The sequence below is a fragment of the Musca vetustissima genome, unplaced genomic scaffold, assembly GCF_032173495.1.
Source record: "Musca vetustissima isolate MV318-11 ecotype Yass unplaced genomic scaffold, APGP_CSIRO_Mvet_v1 utg13253, whole genome shotgun sequence".
Classification (NCBI taxonomy): domain Eukaryota; kingdom Metazoa; phylum Arthropoda; class Insecta; order Diptera; family Muscidae; genus Musca; species Musca vetustissima.
The window spans coordinates 46826-67192 of record NW_026880658.1 but is presented as its reverse complement, the minus strand read 5'-3'; the positions used below and the strand labels follow the sequence as shown (position 1 = coordinate 67192).

The following is a 20367-nucleotide window of genomic DNA, read 5'->3' as shown; positions in this document are numbered from 1 at the left end:
AAATCTACTTTTTACTGCGATAACCAATTTTCCTTTATAATATCGATTCTTAGTAAAATCGATTCTTGCAATAAGGGAACATACCAAATATGTATTAAAAGAAGAAGAAGATGGAAGTTCAGGAACAGGACATATCGATAATATACGAAAATATTCGGAAATGGTTTAAATAAATTATTTTTATTTTACTGTGAAATATATGTGTTTAAATGTTAAGACAAAAAAGTTACAGAATCAATCGAGAATCTGCAAAAACCGTAAAATATTTCGATCAATTATTCCGGAACACAACTAATTAAAATCTGAAGTTCTGGATCAGATATTTATTTTTCCCGTACTGTATGAATCTACTAGTTTTTCCTGTTATTTGGTCTGTTCCCGTACTGCAAGAATATACGAGTTTTTACTATTTTTTTCGATATCATAAAGGAAAAAAGTGTTATCGTAGTAAAAAATAGTAGATTCTTGCAGTACGGGAACAGACCAATTATAAGTCAGAATTTATTGTCGATTTAAAATTTACTAGATTCTTGCAGTACGGGGAGATATCAATTATGTGTGTTCCGTTACACATCCATGCCAAAATATAATAAAAGGTATAAAGGTGTTGCGTCATCCGTTGCCTCAACGCTTGTAGTTGATGCGCGTTTCACTTGGCAGTTAAATATATTTGAATTTTTCCTTTTTTTATACTAATGAAAAAAGGCGACTATGTTCCAAATTGTTTTCATATATATAAACAAATGGTTTGTTCCCGTACTACAAGAATCTACTAGTTTTTACTACATTTGTCGATATCATAAAGGAAAATTTATTATCGTAGTAAAACATAGTAGATTCTTGCAGTACGGGAACAGGCCAATAATTGGTCTGTTCTCCTACCAAAATAATCTAATATTTTTTACTACGAAGTCAGATTTTAATTATGTGCCATGATGCATGGCACAATAAATAGGTAGTCCATTTAGCGCAACTGATGTCTTGATTAACTGTCAAATTTCTACTTGAATTTGATGTGTAATGTTGCCAACCAGGTAATTTATCAAAACAAAGGTTTTAGTTTTGATACAAAACAAAATCCTTTGTTTTTATCTGTCAAATTTTCCATATAATACTTCAAATGGTTGGCAACACTGCACATCGAATTCAAGTAGAAATTTGACAGTTAATCAATACATCAGTTGCGCTAAATGGACTACCTGTTTATTGTGCCATTCATCATGGTATATACTTTTTATTACGATATGTGATGCCCCTTCGTATTTTCTCCTATTAGGAATATATAGTTGCGGTCAAATCGTCGATAATAAATAATCGATTAGACTAAAGTCGACTTAGCGATTCCTAACTCCTTCTGTATGGCGTGCACTTGTGTTGTGTGTAGAATAAACATCTCTTCACAATATTTTGAATTAAATTATTGTTATTTTCGTAATTCACTTAAATAAAGACAATGTCTTGTTACGATGCCGAAGATGATGAAATAATTGAAGAGGTGATATATTGTCTATCTACCGTCTGAATAATAACAATAACGAAACTATTAATTATTTTTAAGATACCGGTATTTTTGTCGAAAAATCTACAAGACAACCTGTTCCTCTTTCAATATCCAACAAAAACACAAGTTTCTAATTTTGAAACTGCTGCCGTTGTCAATTGTTGTGTGAAACCCATTAACAAAGAAGTCAAAGTTGATTTTGCTCTGGATACGGAATCGTTATTCTATGATCGTTTCAAGGGAGAACAAATGGCTTTGGCAGCTGACGGTAAGACACTGGCCAAAGGCGAGAGACCCACATTCAAGCGCGGTATTATGGATAAACAGGCATTTGTGAGTTCCACATCATTGGATGATGTTAGTAAATATATTGTTGGAATATATGCCGATAAGGAAATACACCTGTCGCCGTTGAGTTCGATTTTACAACTAAGGCCATCATTTTCATATTTCGACAAGGAAGACAAACGTAACAAGGCCGAACAAAAGGCTCTCAACGAAGAAGACGATGATGAGGAGTTGCAACAAGTGACTGTGAAATTTGCAAGAGCAGGAACCAAAAAGGTAAAGGAACGTCAAGGCTATGATAGTTTCCTAAAGAAAAGTGTAGATGAACCATGGTGTGAAACCTACTGGCATTCAAGAACCTCACCAACCGCGGAACTGGAACGACAAAAACTGTTTGCAACTAATCGGCAAAGCAGCCAGTCGTTGGGGTTGGAAACACCAAAATATGTTGAAAAACTTTTACCCGCAGCTGGTCAAGACCAGGGCATTGATGCTGTCTTACCGGCACGTGTCATTAGCAAAGCCAAATTAAAATCGATGCCATTAATAGATCAACTGAAGGTTATTTTGAAAGATGCCAAAATGTTATCGTTCGATGATATCATGTCTATCCTGCAAGAGGGTGTAGACCCAAACATAACCGTTGAAAAACTTTTAAGAAATTTGCCCCAGGTGGGTATTTTAATACATGGGAATTGGGTGCCTCAGTCGGAAATTTTATATCCCACGGAAATGTTATCAAATGCTAATGGTGTGAAATCGGAACTTATGATAAGGGCGCGTGATTATGTGGTGAGTATCAACACACAACATGAATAGCATCTGTATGAAGTCACACACATACTTTCTTTATAGCTCTTCCGTTTTTCCCGTACAAAATATTTGTACAGACCGCAAGTGATTTATGCAACTCAACTGCCACCTGAAGAGGCTTCGGAGGTCCTCATGTCGGTTGCCAAAGTAAATTCGGAAAAGAAATGGGAGCTTTTGTTGGCACCCGATGAACAATTTATACAACGTTATCCGGATTTGGTGCAACGCCAAGAAATGGTATGGCGAGCAACGGAACAGACATACAATGAAATGGATCATGAGAAATCGCCGAAAAGAGCCCGAAAAAGGTCACAAAGAGATTCGAAAACATACACATCTTTAAGTACAGCAGATCATGCTATGAGTACAACGTAGTCATTTAGAAAAGAAATGTTGATTTAAATATTTTACATTATAAATATATTTGTTTATAAATATAAGCTATGCTCACCTAGAGTGTTTCATTAATATTTTGCAATATGGAAAACTGTTTGAAAACAACCTTCCCGTTTTGTTGATGTCAAAAGTTGTCATTGTTCCCAGGCGATGCAATGACTTTGTATTTATTTCTTGATCGTATTCAATAAATATTCAATAATTTCACTTTGAAGATGATTACGATTATCTTTTGTTACCACAATTGTCTTAGAATGCGGATGCTTTTTAAGCTTTTCAACCAGAGTCAGAGGTTGTCTCATCTCAAAGGGTACAGTGGCTAAGATTGTTCCACCTGCTTCTAGGCAATTGTACACAGCACTTTCAAATCGTTTACTTTTAAGTTCCATTTTACCAATTTCATCCAATACTAGTAATTGAAGTGTTTTTACTTGTCGCAGTAGAGGCAGTGCAAGATCTTCAAACTCTTTTACAAATACACCATATTTCCCCACATAGGGACCTTTGATATTGGCATCCACTCTACAGGTACATGGTGAAAAATATGTTGAAAAGCATTATTTATTTTTTTAATAGTCTTTACCTTGCTAATTTCGATGTTCTCTTTTCCGCTATTGTGGTAATATCGAATCCAATTCGTTGCCGGCTAGAATCTCGTACCTCCTCTGTGTAAAATCCATCACAAATTATTTTATGTGTTTCCAGAAGATCAAGGCATACTTTGCGTACTAATGTGGTTTTGCCAACGCCTGGAGGTCCAGTTAATAATAAAATCGAGATATTTTTGTCGGCCATGCTCGCGTTGAGCTTTGAGTATTCAATTTACGAAACATATGGGGGCCCCATATGTTTCACAAACACATTCTTTTGTTTGTAAACAATGTCTAACATTAGGTGTGTTCGTTACTAACAATATGGATATTTTCATGTGAATTTTTGTAAACTTTTTACTCGAGAAACAATGCGGTTTTTGTATTGTTTTTGAATGATTGACATGTAATGGCCTAATAACTATTCTATCTTTTTTCTCGTTATATCTCATGTGGCCTAATTCTAAAATAAAAAAAAATGATTTTTTGCTTATACAAAGTAAGACAAATATATTATATAGTGTTCTTGATGTGTACCACACTTGAAACATAATTTCATCTTCTTGCGAAATTTCCTAACACCATTTTATTTTACAACAACATTTTGAATTTCTGTATTCCCTTCGACACCTGTTTCTCCAGGTGACTCCAGTTTAGGTGACATTTTTATATCAGCAGTCGAATTTTCTTTTTTCACTTCAGCCTCTTCATCCTCAGTTTCCGATTCGTATTTCTAAAAAAAATTAAAATAACATACATACTTTGAATTAACACATTTTAAAAAGTTGCAATAAAAATTCTTTACCTTTTGAATATATTGCCTTTGTTGGGGTATAGTCAGATGCAGTACACATGTCGAATCATCAAATATACACGGTATAGGTTCCTGACAAACTACTCCGGATTTTTTAACTTCACATGCCTTAAATAATATTTGTTTCTTATCCTCCAGAATATGTTTACGACAATATCGAGTATGCAACATCGCACGATCACCACATTTAACACCACCCTCCGTAAAAGCACACTTGGTAAATGAAGCTTTAGAGGCAGCATCACCGGCACGACTGCGTTTCTCCTTGAATTTCTTGTAGAGGACAGCTTCAACGCCATGCCGTCTGTGATAGGAGTTTAATGCTTTCAACTGTTCGTACAGATGTCTTTCTCTTGGCGTCTCTTTCAATTGTTGATGTATACTGCATAAATGTGCACCCTCCCGCTGCATGGCATGCAAGTAGCGACGTCTTTTTTCCCTTAACGTATGATGTAAACGATTAATCTGATCTATGTAGAGACCTTGCAGCTTAGTAAGTTTTGCTTCAGAAATACGTATGGCTTCTTGGCGTGTATATACCCCGGCATGCTTGAGCAGATCCTCATCTTGAGAGTCGACACTTTCATTATCGGATTCATTGCATTCATAGCCGCGCGAAGTGTTGCTCATGCAAATGACTTCTTCATCAGAAGAACTATCCGACGCATAGTCCAATATTCGCTTACGTTTGCGCATTGTATTGGCAATATCACCAAGTGTATTAACTTGATCCTGACAAACTACGAAAAAGCACAATATTATATTAAACAACCACTAATTGTATTATCACCTCACTTACCAAATGGCGTAACATGTGGCGATACTACGTCAATTTCTTCATCCTGTTCACAATTTGTCTCAGTTTTTTCTGGTGTCTCCTCGACATTTACATGATGGGCCAAGCTATTGAGTAATGCTTCGTTAGTTTCCACCTGTTTCAGTTTGCCCACCGATGCATGTGTCTTCTGCAACTGAACTTGTCGATTGTGTTCAAAACAAAGTGTTGTCATATTCGGATCCTTCTTTAGGTCATGTTTCGGCAAGGCATTTGTACATTTTTTATTGTTACTGTACGTGTAGGTACATTGTCGAAAGTTTCCTTTGGGATCCCTAAGGATATGTCGCATACAGTACTCGTAGCCATCAATGCGTGGTATTGTACACTCATAAGTGGGATTTGCACAAAGCTTTGATTTGTTTTCAATTTCCTGTTGCAGTTGGTCACGCAATTCCTTGTCGCCCAATGAATTATTCGGAAGGCCACAATTTGCAACTCCACCACGGCCGCATTGACGTGGTAACATCTTCGACATCTTGGAAAAATACAAAATTTAGTACTATTTTATATATAGTAACAAGTAAATAAATATTTTGATTTTTGTCCGATTGCCCACAAGGTTTAGTATTCTCCCTTTCGATGATTGCTTTGTAGTAGGGATCTACAATAAAGAAAAGTGCGACAAATTGGTTTCTATAGAATCGATTACTTGTGTAATCGAAACATTTACAACTATCATGGCCTATAAATAAGGTCACCAAGATAGCAATCGAAAACGGAAAACAGCTGTTTTTATTTATTTATTTATTCATTCAGTAATAAGGAAGCCTTCACGGCCAATATTATATTACAAGTTCAATATATGCCTAAGAATAATTCAATATTAATAATAAATTCAAAATTTATACATTTATTATTTACATATTTATAATGAACCAAATACTTACTGATCCCCACCATAAAAAGTAAACGAAAATAATATACAAACTAAAAAACTAAGAAGGTCGTGCCAGTAATAGATAGTAATTTGACCTAACTTAGTTAAGAAAACGCATCAATTTCAGGCGGAAAACATTATTGGAGTGCGAGAAAATCCTCAAGTCATAAGGTAAGCTGTTCCAAATCCGGGCTATACGCACAACAAACGACCTAGCGTACATAGATCGAAAAACGCGTGGTATAAAAATTTGAGGGTTTCTAGTGGATCTAGAAAAAACAAAGAACGAACGCAAAAGAGTAGGCTTACCAGTCTTCACAACTTTGTGGAACAATATTAAATTGCGACATTTGACAAAGTTTTTGAACGAGCAGCCAAGAAAAATTTTTACATAACTTGATATATGATTCCTACTAGGAACACTGTAAACAAATCGCACAATAGTATTCACTACACGCCTTAGCTTAAGAGTGCAATTGCCAACAGTGCCTGAAACAACCTCTAAACCATATACAACTTGCGACAATAGAAGCGAACGAGCTAAGATAGTTTTGACACGAAGGGGCAAGAACATATTAGTCGAACGTATTCTGCGCAGAATACCCCAAACCTTTCCAGCAACGACGTCGATATGAGACTTAAATGTTAACCTATTATCTAATATAATACCAAGGCATTTATGTTTATCAACAAATTCAATTCGAGCACTACCAAGGAAGATGTTCAAATCAACCGACGAACGGTTGTTAGGGCAAAATAACATTGCCTTAGTTTTCGAAGCATTCACATTTAAAGAATTTAAAGAGGTCCAGTTCAAAAAACGTTCTAAGCTAGAGTTAATAGAACTCTCTAAAATATCTATACTAGAAATAGTACCTGAAAACAACAAGAATACATCATCCGCAAAGAGAAATGTGGCACATGAGCGAGGGCTAAATATACCAGGAAGATAATTAATATACAAGACAAATAATAGGGGCCCCAGAACTGATCCTTGTGGAACTCCAGAAAACAACTCTATGAAATTAGATTTTTCACCATTTAAAGCAACAAATTGCGATCGTCCAGTTAAATAAGAATAAATAAGTCTGCAAGCAGACCTAGAAATACCATATTCACTGTTTAGTTTGCCAACCATTGTTTTATAACAAATACAGTCAAAAGCCTTAGACATATCTAGAGAAATCATGACATTAATCTTATTAGAGTTAATATTCATGCGTATAGAATCAGTAAGATGCAGGAGCAAGGAAGATGTGTTATGTCCCTGGCGGAAAGCATATTGAGAATGAAATATCCTAGGAGTTGTGAATTCAAGCAACTGTTTCTTAATTACATGTTCAACAACCTTAGACAATGAAGGAAGGATAGAAATTGGTCGAAGATCCTCAGGCCCATGAATTATTTTTGACTTGGGTATAGGTACTACACGTGCTGTTTTCCAAAGTTTGGGGAAGGTAGATGACATTAAAATATAGTTAACCAAATCAAGTATAAACAATCCAACCAATGGAAAAATTAGCTTAATGAAATTAATAGGAATTCCATCAATCCCGACAGACTTAGATTTGACCTTTAAAAGAGCCTCTAACAATTCGGATTCATCAATTGAACGAAAAGAATGGGAACCGTCTGTATTAATAATTTCATCGAAATCAAAATGTTCATAACTCCTATAGTTAGGACTGACAAAAGATTCATTAATGACATTTACATCTTCAGAGATAGAAATATTTGCACTATTTGTACAACCAGATGCTTTAAGAACCCTCCACAAACCAGTGGAATCTAACCCAGCAAATAGTTTTGCGAAATGCATCTTTCTCTCTTTGGGTATCACACTTTTCGCCTTGTTACGAAGCCTGCAAGAATTCCAATTCTCAGAAGTTTGGTCAGATAGATACACAGAATATGCCAGGTCCCTGAGTGATCTATAAAAAGCAACTCTCCTAGATGTCATCCAAGGGTCAATGGTATAAGAAGTTCTTCTTCTAACCAGTGGAACGAAATTAAAAAGGTTTTTAAAAAGGCAATCAATAATAGAGCTCTTAGTATCAACATCAGTAGCTTCAAAAAAGGATTGACGATCAAATTCACCTATAAATTCATTAATCCCAACCCAATCAATATTAAAGAAATCGTAATACTCAACAAACTCAGGCAGACGATGGAAATTAAACTTCAAACTAGTGAAAATCATAACATGGTCAGATATAGGAGGACATTGGACCTGATCAATTATAGAAAGCAAATTAATATCACTAACAAGCCAAAAGTCGATTAAGGAAGTAGAACGCGAGGCTAAATCAAAATGTGTAGGCCGACAGTTTTTTCTCAAGTCTAATGTCAAAAATTTCGACTTTGTTTACGTTTTCATAATGGAAGTCAATTCACAATAATGCATTTTGACAGCAAACTTGAGAGGTATCGATAATCAGCTGGTCTCCCTTGGTGACCTTATTTATAGGCTATGACAACTATCTTGTTTGAAACTAATTACCAAGATCTATTAATAAGATCACAAATATAGCAATCGAAATCGGAAAACAGCTGTTTTTTCTCAAGTCTAATGACAAAAATTTCGACTTTGGAAGTCAATTCACAATAATGCATTTTGACAGCAAACTTGAGAGGTATCGATAATCAGCTGGTCTCCCTTGGTGACCTTATTTATAGGCCATGCTAATTACTTGGTCTGTTCCCGTACTGGATGAATCTACTATATTTTACTATTTTTTTCGATATCATAAAGGAAAAAAGTGTTATCGTAGGAAAAAATTGTACATTCTTGTAGTACGGGAACAGACCAACTGTACATATATCATTAATTTTTATCTGTTTGCTTATTTTTTATTAAACGAAATATAAAAACAAAAAGTAGTTTGCCAGAAATCCAATGTATCGTGAAAAAATAATAGGTTCGTTCGTTTACTCAATAATTTGTACGAATTTGTACAAATTATTACAAAATGTTGTTCGTTTACCCAAAAATCCAGTAAAAGAGAGTGAATTGAGAGAGCAGATTTGACAGTTGTGTTACTGAGTATTTGCAAATTCTTACAAGGAAAATTTACTCAGTAAGAATTTTCTTGTACCATCAGCTGATATTTAATCAGCTGTTTTGTTATGTTTTGTAAACAAACAAAAAATTGTTCTCAAGAAAATTGATTGTTTTGTATCATTAAATACCAAAATGGATGAAGAAAACGCAAGTATTTAAAAATGAGAGTAATAAGAGTAATTGGCGAACGATTTTTAAGGTTCCAAATCGAAACAAAAAAGTGTGCATCCCTAACATGTCTGGAACACCATCGGTTATGTCCACCCCCATATCAATTGCAGATACAGAAATAACAGGTCACAACCCTTTTAAATGTTTATGGGGAACAAACAACATCAATTTTCCGCTTGTTATCCATTTTTCTAATAAAAATGCTGTCTTATAGTTTGCGCCAATTTGTTTGTTGTTTTAATCAGCTGTGTCGAAACAATCTTTTTACTGGATGTTGTTCGTTTACTTTTTGCAGTTTTCTCTCTTGAAAAGGAAAAATTCGTATTTACTCTCTGCAAATTCTTAAGGTGGGATCACATGATTGTCGCAATGCGCCAATTTAAACCAATTTTTATTGTCCAAAGTTTTACTACAATAAATAAATTGTCACAATCAAATTCTCTGCGGTCACATGATTGTCCAACTTTTCATAAATTTGATTGCCGCATATTGTCTCAAAACCATCAAGTGACAATTATTGTCCAACTTCAGTCACACGATTGTTCTACTACACGGCAAATATCAGAAGCAGCTGCTATGTGTCAAAGTTTGTTTATTAAAAATGTTAAAGCATTTAAAAATTTGTTTTATTAAGATGTGTTCTTTAAAAAAAAAGAAAATTGCAGCAGCTATAATTATGGTGTATGCATTTGACGATGAGAAAAATGAAAGGAAAGAAAAGAAAAAAAAAGTAAATAGAAGTACGTGGGTCAGAGAGTGGCTCACAAAAAGAAGCACTGATGGTGCATATGACAAAACATTAATGGAATTCCGGGAAATCGAAAACCAAAAGTTTTTGTTTAAAAATTTTATCCGGATGGATGACGAAACGTTTATCGAATTGTTGCAACTAGTGTCACCATATATTAAAAAACAAGACACAAACATGCGAAAGGCTATTCCCGAACAAATACGCTTAGCTGTGACACTTCGATTTCTTGCATCTGGTGACAGTTATAAAAGTCTTTCGGTCTTCTTCCGTGTTGCCCCAAATACCATATCACTTTTCGTACCAATTGTTTGTGATGCTATTTATAAAGCGTTAAAAGGTGCATACATAAAGGTATGAAAAATCTAAATACACACATATTTATGCTTTTTAATTGACTTATTATTTCTTTTGATATGTATGTATATACCATCCACGCAGGAAGAATGGAATGTCGTTGCTTTCAAATTTAACAAACTATGGAACTTCCCGAACTGCATAGGGGCGGTTGACGGCAAACATGTGCAAATTATAGCACCACCTAATTCAGGAAGCACCTTCTATAACTATAAAGGTACACATAGTATAGTGCTAATGGCAGTTGTTGATGCCGAATACAACTTTTTATACGTTGATGTTGGCTGTAATGGTCGTGTGTCGGATGGTGGAGTCTTTGGAGACTGTACTTTTCAACGTGCTTTAAACAATAATGAGCTAAATTTGCCACTTCCAAAACCATTGCCAGGTCGTCAAGCAAATGTTCCATTTGTTTTGGTTGCGGATGATGCTTTCCGCATGCAGAAACATTTGCTGAAGCCATATCCTGGTAAAAGTTTATCTGCAGGGCAGAGAATATTTAACTACAGGCTATCGAGAGCACGACGTGTTGTAGAAAATGCATTTGGCATAATGGTCAAGCGATTTCAAATTTTTTCACGCCCTTCCAAGCTTAATGCAGAGAAAACAACCTCTACAACTCTAGCTTGCTGTGCATTACACAATTTTTTGTTAAAAAAAAATTTAAATTATACAACGTCGTTGCTTGTTGATCGCTACGATGAGGACGGTGCTTTAATTCCTGGTACATGGCGAAATGACTTCCCACTAGATGCTGTGAGTGGAACAGAAAATGTTCCAAGTTCTTATATAACAAGTGAAGCAAAGGCTGTTCGGGATGAAATGGAAAAGTATTTCATGTCTCCTATTGGAGAATTGAGCTGGCAATATAAAAATATATAAATAATTTTATATATCAAATAAAATTTAAACTTTAATTTAAAATCAGAAAATTTACTAGTTTTATTTAATTCATTTTTAGTATCTAAAAAATACGGACTAGGAAGGTACTTCAATATTGCAAACAAAATAACAAAACAAAAACTTACATATACATACTATAAAAATTCAATTTAAAAAATGAAATATAACGCAAAAAATTTATCAAGGCTTAATCATCTTCTTCAGCTTCCAAAGCTGCATCCATTACGACTTTGACAAGCTGGAAATGCAGTTTGTTCGCAGCCTTCTTGTTTTTCTTGGCAATTTCTCGCATTTGTGATGCCAAATACATCCCAATCGCGTGCCAATTATCTTCCTCCGCATCTAAACACTTAACTGCACGCTGCAAAATGTCACTTTTGTCTACCTTTACAATCTCAGCAGCGGCATGTTGTGAAGTACTTCCAGACACTGTACTTGACATTTTTGACACAGAGTGGTCGTTGTAAAATTGCATTGCAGACCAATGCGGCCAATGTGGTATGGTATTTTCGGCTCCCTGACCAGATTTTGATTTTAGTTTTTTTTTTACATTTTGAAAGGCCGTTTTAATGTTGCACCATTTGGCCTTGCAGTCTTCCACCGTGTGCCCTGTACACATTTTTTCAATTTCCCGCCATGCCTGCTCCCGTTTATTCCTATCTTTGTACTCGGTGGATGAATACTGCCAAACACATGGATGCTGTTCCACAGCTTGTATCAGCTCCTGTATTGCAGTGTAGGTCCAGGAACAAATTACACTTGGTTTTTTTCTTTTTTTCGGCACAGGTGTTTCTGGTTGCTGATCGGGGGAAAAGAACTCAAGCTCAGCTGAATTTTCGTATACAATGCAATCACCGAATTCCATATTAAAGCTGCAAATACATAATATGAACATAATTATAGCAAATACAACAATTTAAATTAACTTTACTTTACTTACGACAAAGAAATGTTGACGGTACAAACACAAGAAAAAATATTATTTAAAAAAAATCAGGTTATTGACGCGTATTGTCTTCTTTGATTGACGCACTAGAAAACAATAAATATTGACGCATTTTTCAACTTTAAATTTGCGCAAGGTTGTCTATTAACAGTTCACACGATTGTCGTACCAGAGTTGTATTTGATTGCCGCAAATCAGCACAATTTATTTTTGATTGTCGCATTGGACAATAAATTGTGCAATCACACGATTGGCATATAAAATGCACCAATAATTGGCGCATTGCGGCAATCATGTGATCCCGCCTTTACTGAGTAAATATTACTGGGAAAGTAAACGAACGAACCTAATATAATGAGTGTATGATATCGATCAGTCCACCAATGGTGGCACTCCATTCAATGTGAATGTCTAATTGCAGATAAGAAAAAGAAGAAGAATAAAAACATTTTCTAAACCATCATCTGCGTTTGTTGTCGTCTCCTGTGATAAAATAATTAATTTGAAATATTTTGCGATGTCTCTGGTTGCCTATGATTATAGTAGTGGCGAAGAATCCGACTCCGATGAACAAAATGAAGAGCCGATAAAATCCACAATTCCTGCGAAAGAAACAACCACCTCACAGAAACACCCAAATCAAACAGCTAATGGAACTGTTCCAAAGTTGGTAACAAATGGCCACATTAGTGACGATGATGATGATTATTTGGATCAAACGGAAGATCAAATGAAATCATCCACATTTTCACTATCCCTTCCACGTCCAAAACAAGAATCATCAATCCAAGAACTTGTAGGAAGCTTGACCACATTTTCGGTATTGCCAACTCCGAAGGTGTTAAGCGACGCCAAGGAAATTATCGAAGAAGAAGATGATGAATTTTTGCACAAGAAAGACAATTTTGTAAGTTCAGATGTTAAACCTCCACCCAGCAAAGGACCTGTAAAAATCTCAATACCTTCACTGAAAGATTTCGACGATGTCAATACAGAAATGAAAGAAAAAGCCAAAACTGTGGGCAACAACGAAGGCAGAAATAAACCTAAAGGTTGTGGTCTTTTGAGTATTCTACCGCAGGCCAAATCTGAGAGAAAGTTTTCAAAGGAGAACAAAGTTGTTACAAATGAAACTAAACCCACTGCATCGAAACCACATCCCACATCAGCATTTATTCCCGATACTGTGAAATACCGCCGCCCAGCTCATAATACCGAAGGTATTGATACGGACAATACAGTAAAGAAAACTAATCCTCAATCTAAAACGAAAACAAATATTGTAAGAGAAGAAGAGGAAGATGATGATAAGGCCGCAACAAGTGGCAATGATTTCTTCTCCCTTCAATCCGATGATGATGATGTTAAACTTCCTGATGTCAGTGCCAATGAAATATCAATGTTGGTCGCAAAGAAGGCAGCCAAAATGGCAGAGGTTACAAATAAATATCTCAAGGAATGTGAAAACAAATCCGCCAAGGAACAAGAAGAGCTAAACAGAAATCAGCAAGAATTAGAGGCGGCTAGAAAACGTTATCAGGAAAGTCAACTGGATTCGGAGGCCGCCCAAGCTCTTGTTGGTAGCAGTGCAAAGAGGAGGAAAAATGAACCGATAAATATTGTGGATTTAAATAGTGATCAGATTTTGCCAAACAAGGATGAATGGATGCGCACAGCATTGGCTTCATCGACAACATATCAACCGACTGGAGTTTTAGTCGATGAAGAGCCAGTTGCCGGTACTCGTCGTAAACATCAAATAACGTATCTAGCCCACAAAGCCAAGGCCAACGAAGCAGAGTTGCAGGCTATGTGGGCAGCAAATCGTCAAAACAGAAGGGCGACACAAAGCAAATATGGTTTTTAATTTTGTAACAGTCATTAGAAGATCCGCAATGTATAATAATAGAATAGATTTAAATAAAGATTTTTATTCTGGAAAAATACGATAGGCTACAATTTACTTAAAAATAATGATTTATACAACAATATGTTATAATTTTGAAAAAAAGAAGAGAGATATGAAACGTTAAATTGTACTTGTACGACGTTTCCTATATTTTACAAACTAAATAAGCGCTCAGTACATTCATCGTTGATTTCCTTCTGATCTTGACGTCACCAGGATTCAATTTTATGCAATCTTCCGAAAACATAAACCACCGAAGCTGACAACAATATCCATATGGGTATCATTGTAACAAATATGGAAATTTCCAGTTCTGGATATTCCAACGTCAAGCATATCATTAGCTGGGATGCAATTTTCAGTAGCACTCCTCCAATGTACCATTGGTAATTAACCAATAGCTCCTTTAAACGTTTGAGATTTCTCCATTTTCTAACGATTTTTATAATGACATATATGATAAGAATTCCATCGAATACCCATAGCGGTATGAAGACCAGGAACCAATTCCAATGGGTACGGGGATCAAGTCGCAGGCATACAAGAATTAGGAAGACCAAGACAATGAACCATGTAAAAAGAGCTCGGTGAGCTAGAGTCATATCGTGTCCTTGGAATCACTTGTAAAGAAAACTTGTTAGCGACACTTGGTTTAGTCTCCCCGCCCGGTCAAGATGTGATGGACCACAAATCCACATCTATGGTACTACTGTTTACCTTACGAGTAAATAGTTCAATGAACTATTCTCTAAAATGAGCTGGAACTAGGACCAGGGGATACCATTTTATGTTGGATAGCGTGCTGAGTAATTATTTTACATTTAATACTGCATTCATATAAAATCAAAAAGTTATTTGATTTGATATTTTTATTCTCAAGAGTCAAGAGACATCTTTCAATGTAATATTTGTATTTTGTGTACATGCATATATATTTTTAAATAATATATGTATATATATATACATATTTTGAAATCCGAAAGTATTTTACCGAATTACTAGAATTTGTTAGTTTTTACTACGATAACAATTTTTTCTAAATATCTATTGTTAGTTTTTATTACAACTAGAACTAAAAATAGTTTTTTTTGTATTATGATGAAATTATGATAGAGTCGAGTACGCTTATAACAAACACCGGTTATAACGAACTTTCTTTATAGCGAACACATTTGCTTTGTACTTGGTACTATATAAATAGTAAAGGCCATGGTACAATGAATAGGTAGTCCATTTAGCGCAGCTGATGTCTCGATTAACTGTCAAAATGGATAATTTCTACTTGAATTCGATGCGTAATGTTGCCAATCATTTGAAATATTATAAGGAACATTTTGACAGATGATCGAGACAAAAACAAAAGCTTTTGTTTTGATACATCACCTTATTATTGCATCATAGTATCAACATACTAAATGATATGGCCCAGTCAAATCATCATTTTACATAACGATTATCTAAAACATATGAGCCACCCTTAAGGGCTAAACAGAACATTCGCGTTGAGCGTTTTTTTGTTATCGCGTTAACGCACGCAAAAAGTTGAAATATATTTAACTCCGAAGAGCAGCGCACATCAACTTCGAGCGTTTGTGTTATCGCTTCCTTGTGGTTGTTCTATTTTCGATAACACATAACGCAACGGATAACTCAACGCGAGCATTCTGCTTAGCCCTTTAATAACAAAAGCGCCGCTTTGACTGACGCCATTTAAAGGGCTAAGCATAATGTTCGCTTTGAGCCATCCCTTGCATTACGATTGTCGACTTTTACCGACTAAAAATTTATTTTTTTTTATTTTATATGAACTGTTGTCATCAGACGAAATAAAGTTTATAGTAAGTATATGCTTTTTGACAATGAACCAAGTATTAATGACGAAAATCGAAAGTCAATCTTGAAAAGTCGACTTTGCGATTTCCTCAATGATCACACCTTCGATTAGTAGACTTTTTAATACAGAAAGTCGATTAATCGATTAGTCGAAAGTCGATTTACTTATCCCTAGAAAAAACAAAAAACCATTAGAAATTAACAAATTTTACGGTTTAACACTAGAGTTTGGCAATCTAGTTCACGTAGCGGATCGATCATTCTCGTTTCTTTTTTAAAAAGGAACTAGTTCCTTAACGTAGTTCCTTTGAACTATGTAATTACTTCATAATTAAGAGTCGAACCACGAATGAGAGAGGGAACAACGCTCGTCTGTACATGGCATTAGACTTTTCAATACAAAAAGTCGATTAATCGAAAGTCGATTTACTTATCCCTAATCATAATTTGCCTAAACATTTAGTCTCTATCCCACCTCATTAGTAAACTTTCGGTTATACCATTTTCCATTATGAGTTCATCTTTATCGGCCATTTTGTCTTCTCCTCCCATTCGTTAGCAGGTGGAACGTTTTTCAATTTTTTCAGTCGTCGTTTTTATTTTAGCTCCGTTCCAAAACCTAAAAGAATCTACTAATTTTACAAGTTTTGCAACTTTTTACTCGAAAACCGTTCCTGAACCCATAAAACTGGTAAAGCATTGAATCAAATTTAAGAGAGCACAAAACAAAATGGCTTTCTCTTTCTAAACCTTTTTCTCGAAAAATTTGTCCGAATAAAAATGGTAAACAGGAATGCCTACTTCTGATTGGCTGTTATGTTGATTTTGAAGTATTGCCATCTAACTTTGGCATATTTACTAGATTTGCGTTCCCGAACTTTTCAAATTATTTTGTACTCTGAGACTTGAAATGTTTCCCTTTTACTAGCTTTACTATTAAACAAGTGAAAAAGCGTTAAGTTCGGCCGGGCCGAACTTTGGATACCCTCCACCACAGGTATACTGACAGGTATTTGAAATGAAAAAGTGGACCGATATTTATAATTTTAAATAGAGATATTTGGTACCCAATATGAACCCACTGTACCAAATTTCAGCGAATTCGGTTGAAAATCGCGCTTAAGAACCTCAAAATACCGAAAATTTGGGGTGCCCTTATATGGGGGCTACCAGAAAAAGTGGGCCGATATTTATAATTTTTAGTAGAGATATTTGGTACGCAATATGAACCCAATGTACAAAATTGCAGCGAATTCGGTTGAAAAGCGCGCTCAAGAACCCCAAAATACCGAAATTGGGGGGTACCCTTATATGGGGGATATCCGAAAAAATTGACCTATATTTAAATTTTTTTGTGGAGAGATTTGGTACCTGCTAAGAACTCAAAATACTAAATTACAGTCAATTCGGTGAAAAATACGATAAAAACCCAAAAAATACTGATCCGCTACGTGGGGCTACAAGAAAAAGTGGACCTATATTTTTATTTTTTGTGGATACATTTACTACAAATTCGCTTGAAAAACGCGCTCAAGAACCCCAAAATACCGAAAATTGGGGGGTACCCTTATATGGGAGCTATGCCTAAACGTGGACCGATATATCCCATCTTCGAACTTGACCTGCCTGCAGACAAAAGACAACCCTATGCAAAATTTCAGCACCCTATCTCAATTCCTTCAGAAGATAGCGTGATTACAACAGACGGACGGACATGGCTAGATCGTCTTAGAATTTTACCCTGATCAAGAATATATATACTTTATAGGGTCGGAAATGAATATTTCGATGAGTTACAAACGGAATGACAAAATTAATATACCCTCCATACTGTGGTGGAGGGTATAAAAAGTACTGGAACAGACCATTTGTTGGCGAAGGTTTGCGTACGACGTCGCTTGAGTATTGGCAGAACGACGATTAACAAGCGAATTTTATGAAGGCTGGAGTCTTGGAGGCTTCCCACTGTTCTTTTGAATCTCTCTCTCTCTCTTTTATTATTTTTTTTTTCGTTTTTCCATATATAGTTCCTTTGCTCCATATAGTTCCTTTGATCCATATAGTACCTTTGCTCCATATAATTCCTTTAGTTCATACAATTTCTTTGCTCCATATAGTTCCGACTCCTACATAGTTCTTTTGAATCTCTCTCTTTCATCATTCTTTTTTTCGTTTTTCCATATATAGTTCCTTTGCTCCATATAGTTCCTTTGCTCTTTATAGTTCCTATGCTCCAAATAGTTCCTTTGCTCCATATAGTTCCTTTGCTTCAAATAGTTCAAAAAAGGAACTGGATCAGAGAAAGGAATTATATTAATTAAAGAACTGGAACTAGTTCCGTTCGTTCCTTTCTCGGAATAGTTCCAATGAACTAGTTCGTTCCGGAACTACCCAACTCTATTTAACACACGAAAAGAAAGTGCGTGAAAGTGAAGTGTACACAAATTGTACTGTTTTCGCAAAGAGTCCTAGAGCAAAATTCCTAGGGAATCAAAGTATCAGTTTTGTTTGACTAAATATTTTCTGGTCGATTCGCCAATTTGGCAAAACAGAAAGTATTCAAAAGAGCATTAATTGCCAAAAGAAAAAAAGACATACCAACCAACAACAGTCTTCTCCAGTCACATAAAAGAAAATTTTGGATTTTCGTATTCGGTAAGAATTACAAGAACATTGTAGAAAACCCGAAACAAAATTTGTTTTATCTAATAAAAAAGTGTATATGATATATTGTAGTTTCTATTTAAATAGTTGCCAATTGCTACAAATTAAGAAAAAAGGTGTTTCCTTGCATCGCCAACACCGACGAAAATTGATTTTGTTGCGGACGACAAATCAGCTGGTGCTTGCCGAATTTCTTACCCCTGTTTTTGCGAGTCCTGCGTCCCTCTGGGTCTCTAATAGAGTTAACATTTTTTTCAAGGTTCACGGAAGCGCGTGTGCAACCTTCAACCTAATTCTTTGGTGGTATGAAGCAAAAAAGAAAAATCAATTATGACTTCGTCATAGTTTCCCTACCTGCCCCACGACAGAAAAAAATGCTGATGATAATGATGTCATTTCTTGTGGTTGAAAACGTTGACAATTAACCATGATATGGTTTTAAATTTGGTGTTTGCTTTTATATTTCACACAGCTTCATTGCCAAAAAAATTGTCAACTAGTTTTTGTTGTTGTTGTTGTTGGCAATAAGTTTCCATCAGAAGAAGATTTTGATTTGTTGAAGAATTTAAGGAAATAAATTTATTCTTTGAAAATTTATTTTGGAAATTCAAAATGAAATCTGTTGATTCAACTGGAATCTTCAAACACTATTTTATGTTTTGCTAGTAATAGATTAGATCCAAATATTTTTTTCAAGTAGTTGAAACTACATGTGTACATAGTCGTCTTGTTTCAGAACTTGCAAAAATTTACTGTTTATGGAATTCTTTTTTATTTATTTTTGTAATAAATTTGAAAGGATTTGCCAACTTTTTTTGTAAGGTTGAAGACTGTCGTATTTAAACTTCTCAGCATCGACGTAGTTTAATTAATCGAGGTCACTTCCAATAAATCCTGGCATTTTACCAAATATTTAGTTGTAAGAATTAGAATACTTGAAAATTTACTTATAATATATATATATATATATAGTACCAATTTGGGCTTTAATACAAAAATCAAAATAAAATTGTTGGGAGTAATTGTAGACAAGAAATTTAATTCGGAAAGACCACCTACAGCAAAGGGCTCTTAATGGGGTTTCAATACTCAGATTATACACTGGATCTATAAGAGCGTTATTAGACCAATTGTAGCATATGCGCCAGCAATGAATAAAATATGTAACGTAAAAGCGTTGCAGAAGTTCAGAGATCGTGTTGCCTAGGTAAAAAATATGAAGCGGCGGTTTCAACTGAGTCAACATTCAATATCTTTGATTCAGACCGCATACCCGAAACGAGATTTGTGACACGGTGCGAAACTATAATAACAGATAGAGAACAATGGAATAGTGGAACACTAGTTCAGATGTCGACTGGTAACTGTTGCTGCACAGATGGCTCCCGACTAGGAGGAAAAACTGGACTGGGACTTTTTTATCGGTACCGAAATTTCTTCTCGTCTTACAGATCACAGCGCGATCCTACAGGCAGAGGTTCAAGCTCGAACAGAGTGTCTTGACTAGTTATGTTCAAAGCAAGGACAAAATACAATAAATATTATTACGGATAGCAAACAAGCTTTAAAGGCAATATTTTTTATTTATATAGTGGAACTTTAAAAAGTCTTCTACGCATAGATCTTTTAAATGTCTTCTGAAGGTCTGTGGTATAGAG

General features: G+C 35.3%; 6 protein-coding genes and 1 long non-coding RNA gene across 7 annotated transcripts; 3 read left to right on the top strand and 4 right to left on the bottom strand.

Annotated features, from left to right (window-relative positions):
• The first annotated feature begins 1453 nt into the window (after window positions 1-1453).
• Window positions 1454-2977, top strand: LOC133326396 (DNA-directed RNA polymerase III subunit RPC5). Its single transcript, XM_061535050.1, has 3 exons — window positions 1454-1495; window positions 1559-2581; window positions 2645-2977. The coding sequence occupies exons 1-3, from the start codon at window positions 1454-1456 to the stop codon at window positions 2975-2977; spliced, it is 1398 nt and encodes a 465-aa protein (XP_061391034.1).
• Window positions 2978-3165: 188 nt separating this feature from the next.
• On the bottom strand, window positions 3166-3793 carry LOC133326395 (cancer-related nucleoside-triphosphatase homolog). The gene is made up of 2 exons (XM_061535049.1): window positions 3582-3793; window positions 3166-3520 (listed from the first exon to the last, which is right to left on the bottom strand). Exons 1-2 carry the CDS (start codon window positions 3791-3793, stop codon window positions 3166-3168), a joined length of 567 nt encoding a protein of 188 aa, XP_061391033.1.
• Window positions 3794-4174: 381 nt separating this feature from the next.
• LOC133326394 (KAT8 regulatory NSL complex subunit 2) lies at window positions 4175-5715 on the bottom strand. Its single transcript, XM_061535048.1, has 3 exons — window positions 5202-5715; window positions 4394-5142; window positions 4175-4321 (listed from the first exon to the last, which is right to left on the bottom strand). Exons 1-3 carry the CDS (start codon window positions 5713-5715, stop codon window positions 4175-4177), a joined length of 1410 nt encoding a protein of 469 aa, XP_061391032.1.
• A 4339-nt stretch (window positions 5716-10054) lies between these two features.
• On the top strand, window positions 10055-11363 carry LOC133326408 (uncharacterized). Its single transcript, XM_061535061.1, is given in 1 exon segment — window positions 10055-11363. A coding segment is annotated over 1 exon segment (1185 nt). The 5' UTR covers window positions 10055-10151; the 3' UTR covers window positions 11337-11363.
• Window positions 11364-11944: 581 nt separating this feature from the next.
• Window positions 11945-12601, bottom strand: LOC133326409 (uncharacterized). The gene is made up of 3 exons (XR_009754186.1): window positions 12473-12601; window positions 12298-12389; window positions 11945-12229 (listed from the first exon to the last, which is right to left on the bottom strand). It is a non-coding gene; the product is annotated as an uncharacterized LOC133326409 (long non-coding RNA).
• Window positions 12602-12820: 219 nt separating this feature from the next.
• Window positions 12821-14170, top strand: LOC133326393 (proline-rich protein PRCC). The gene has a single exon (XM_061535047.1). It carries the CDS (start codon window positions 12821-12823, stop codon window positions 14168-14170), a length of 1350 nt encoding a protein of 449 aa, XP_061391031.1.
• A 198-nt stretch (window positions 14171-14368) lies between these two features.
• LOC133326405 (transmembrane protein 60) lies at window positions 14369-14814 on the bottom strand. Its single transcript, XM_061535059.1, has one exon. It carries the CDS (start codon window positions 14812-14814, stop codon window positions 14422-14424), a length of 393 nt encoding a protein of 130 aa, XP_061391043.1. The 3' UTR covers window positions 14369-14421.
• Between the last annotated feature and the right edge of the window lie 5553 nt (window positions 14815-20367).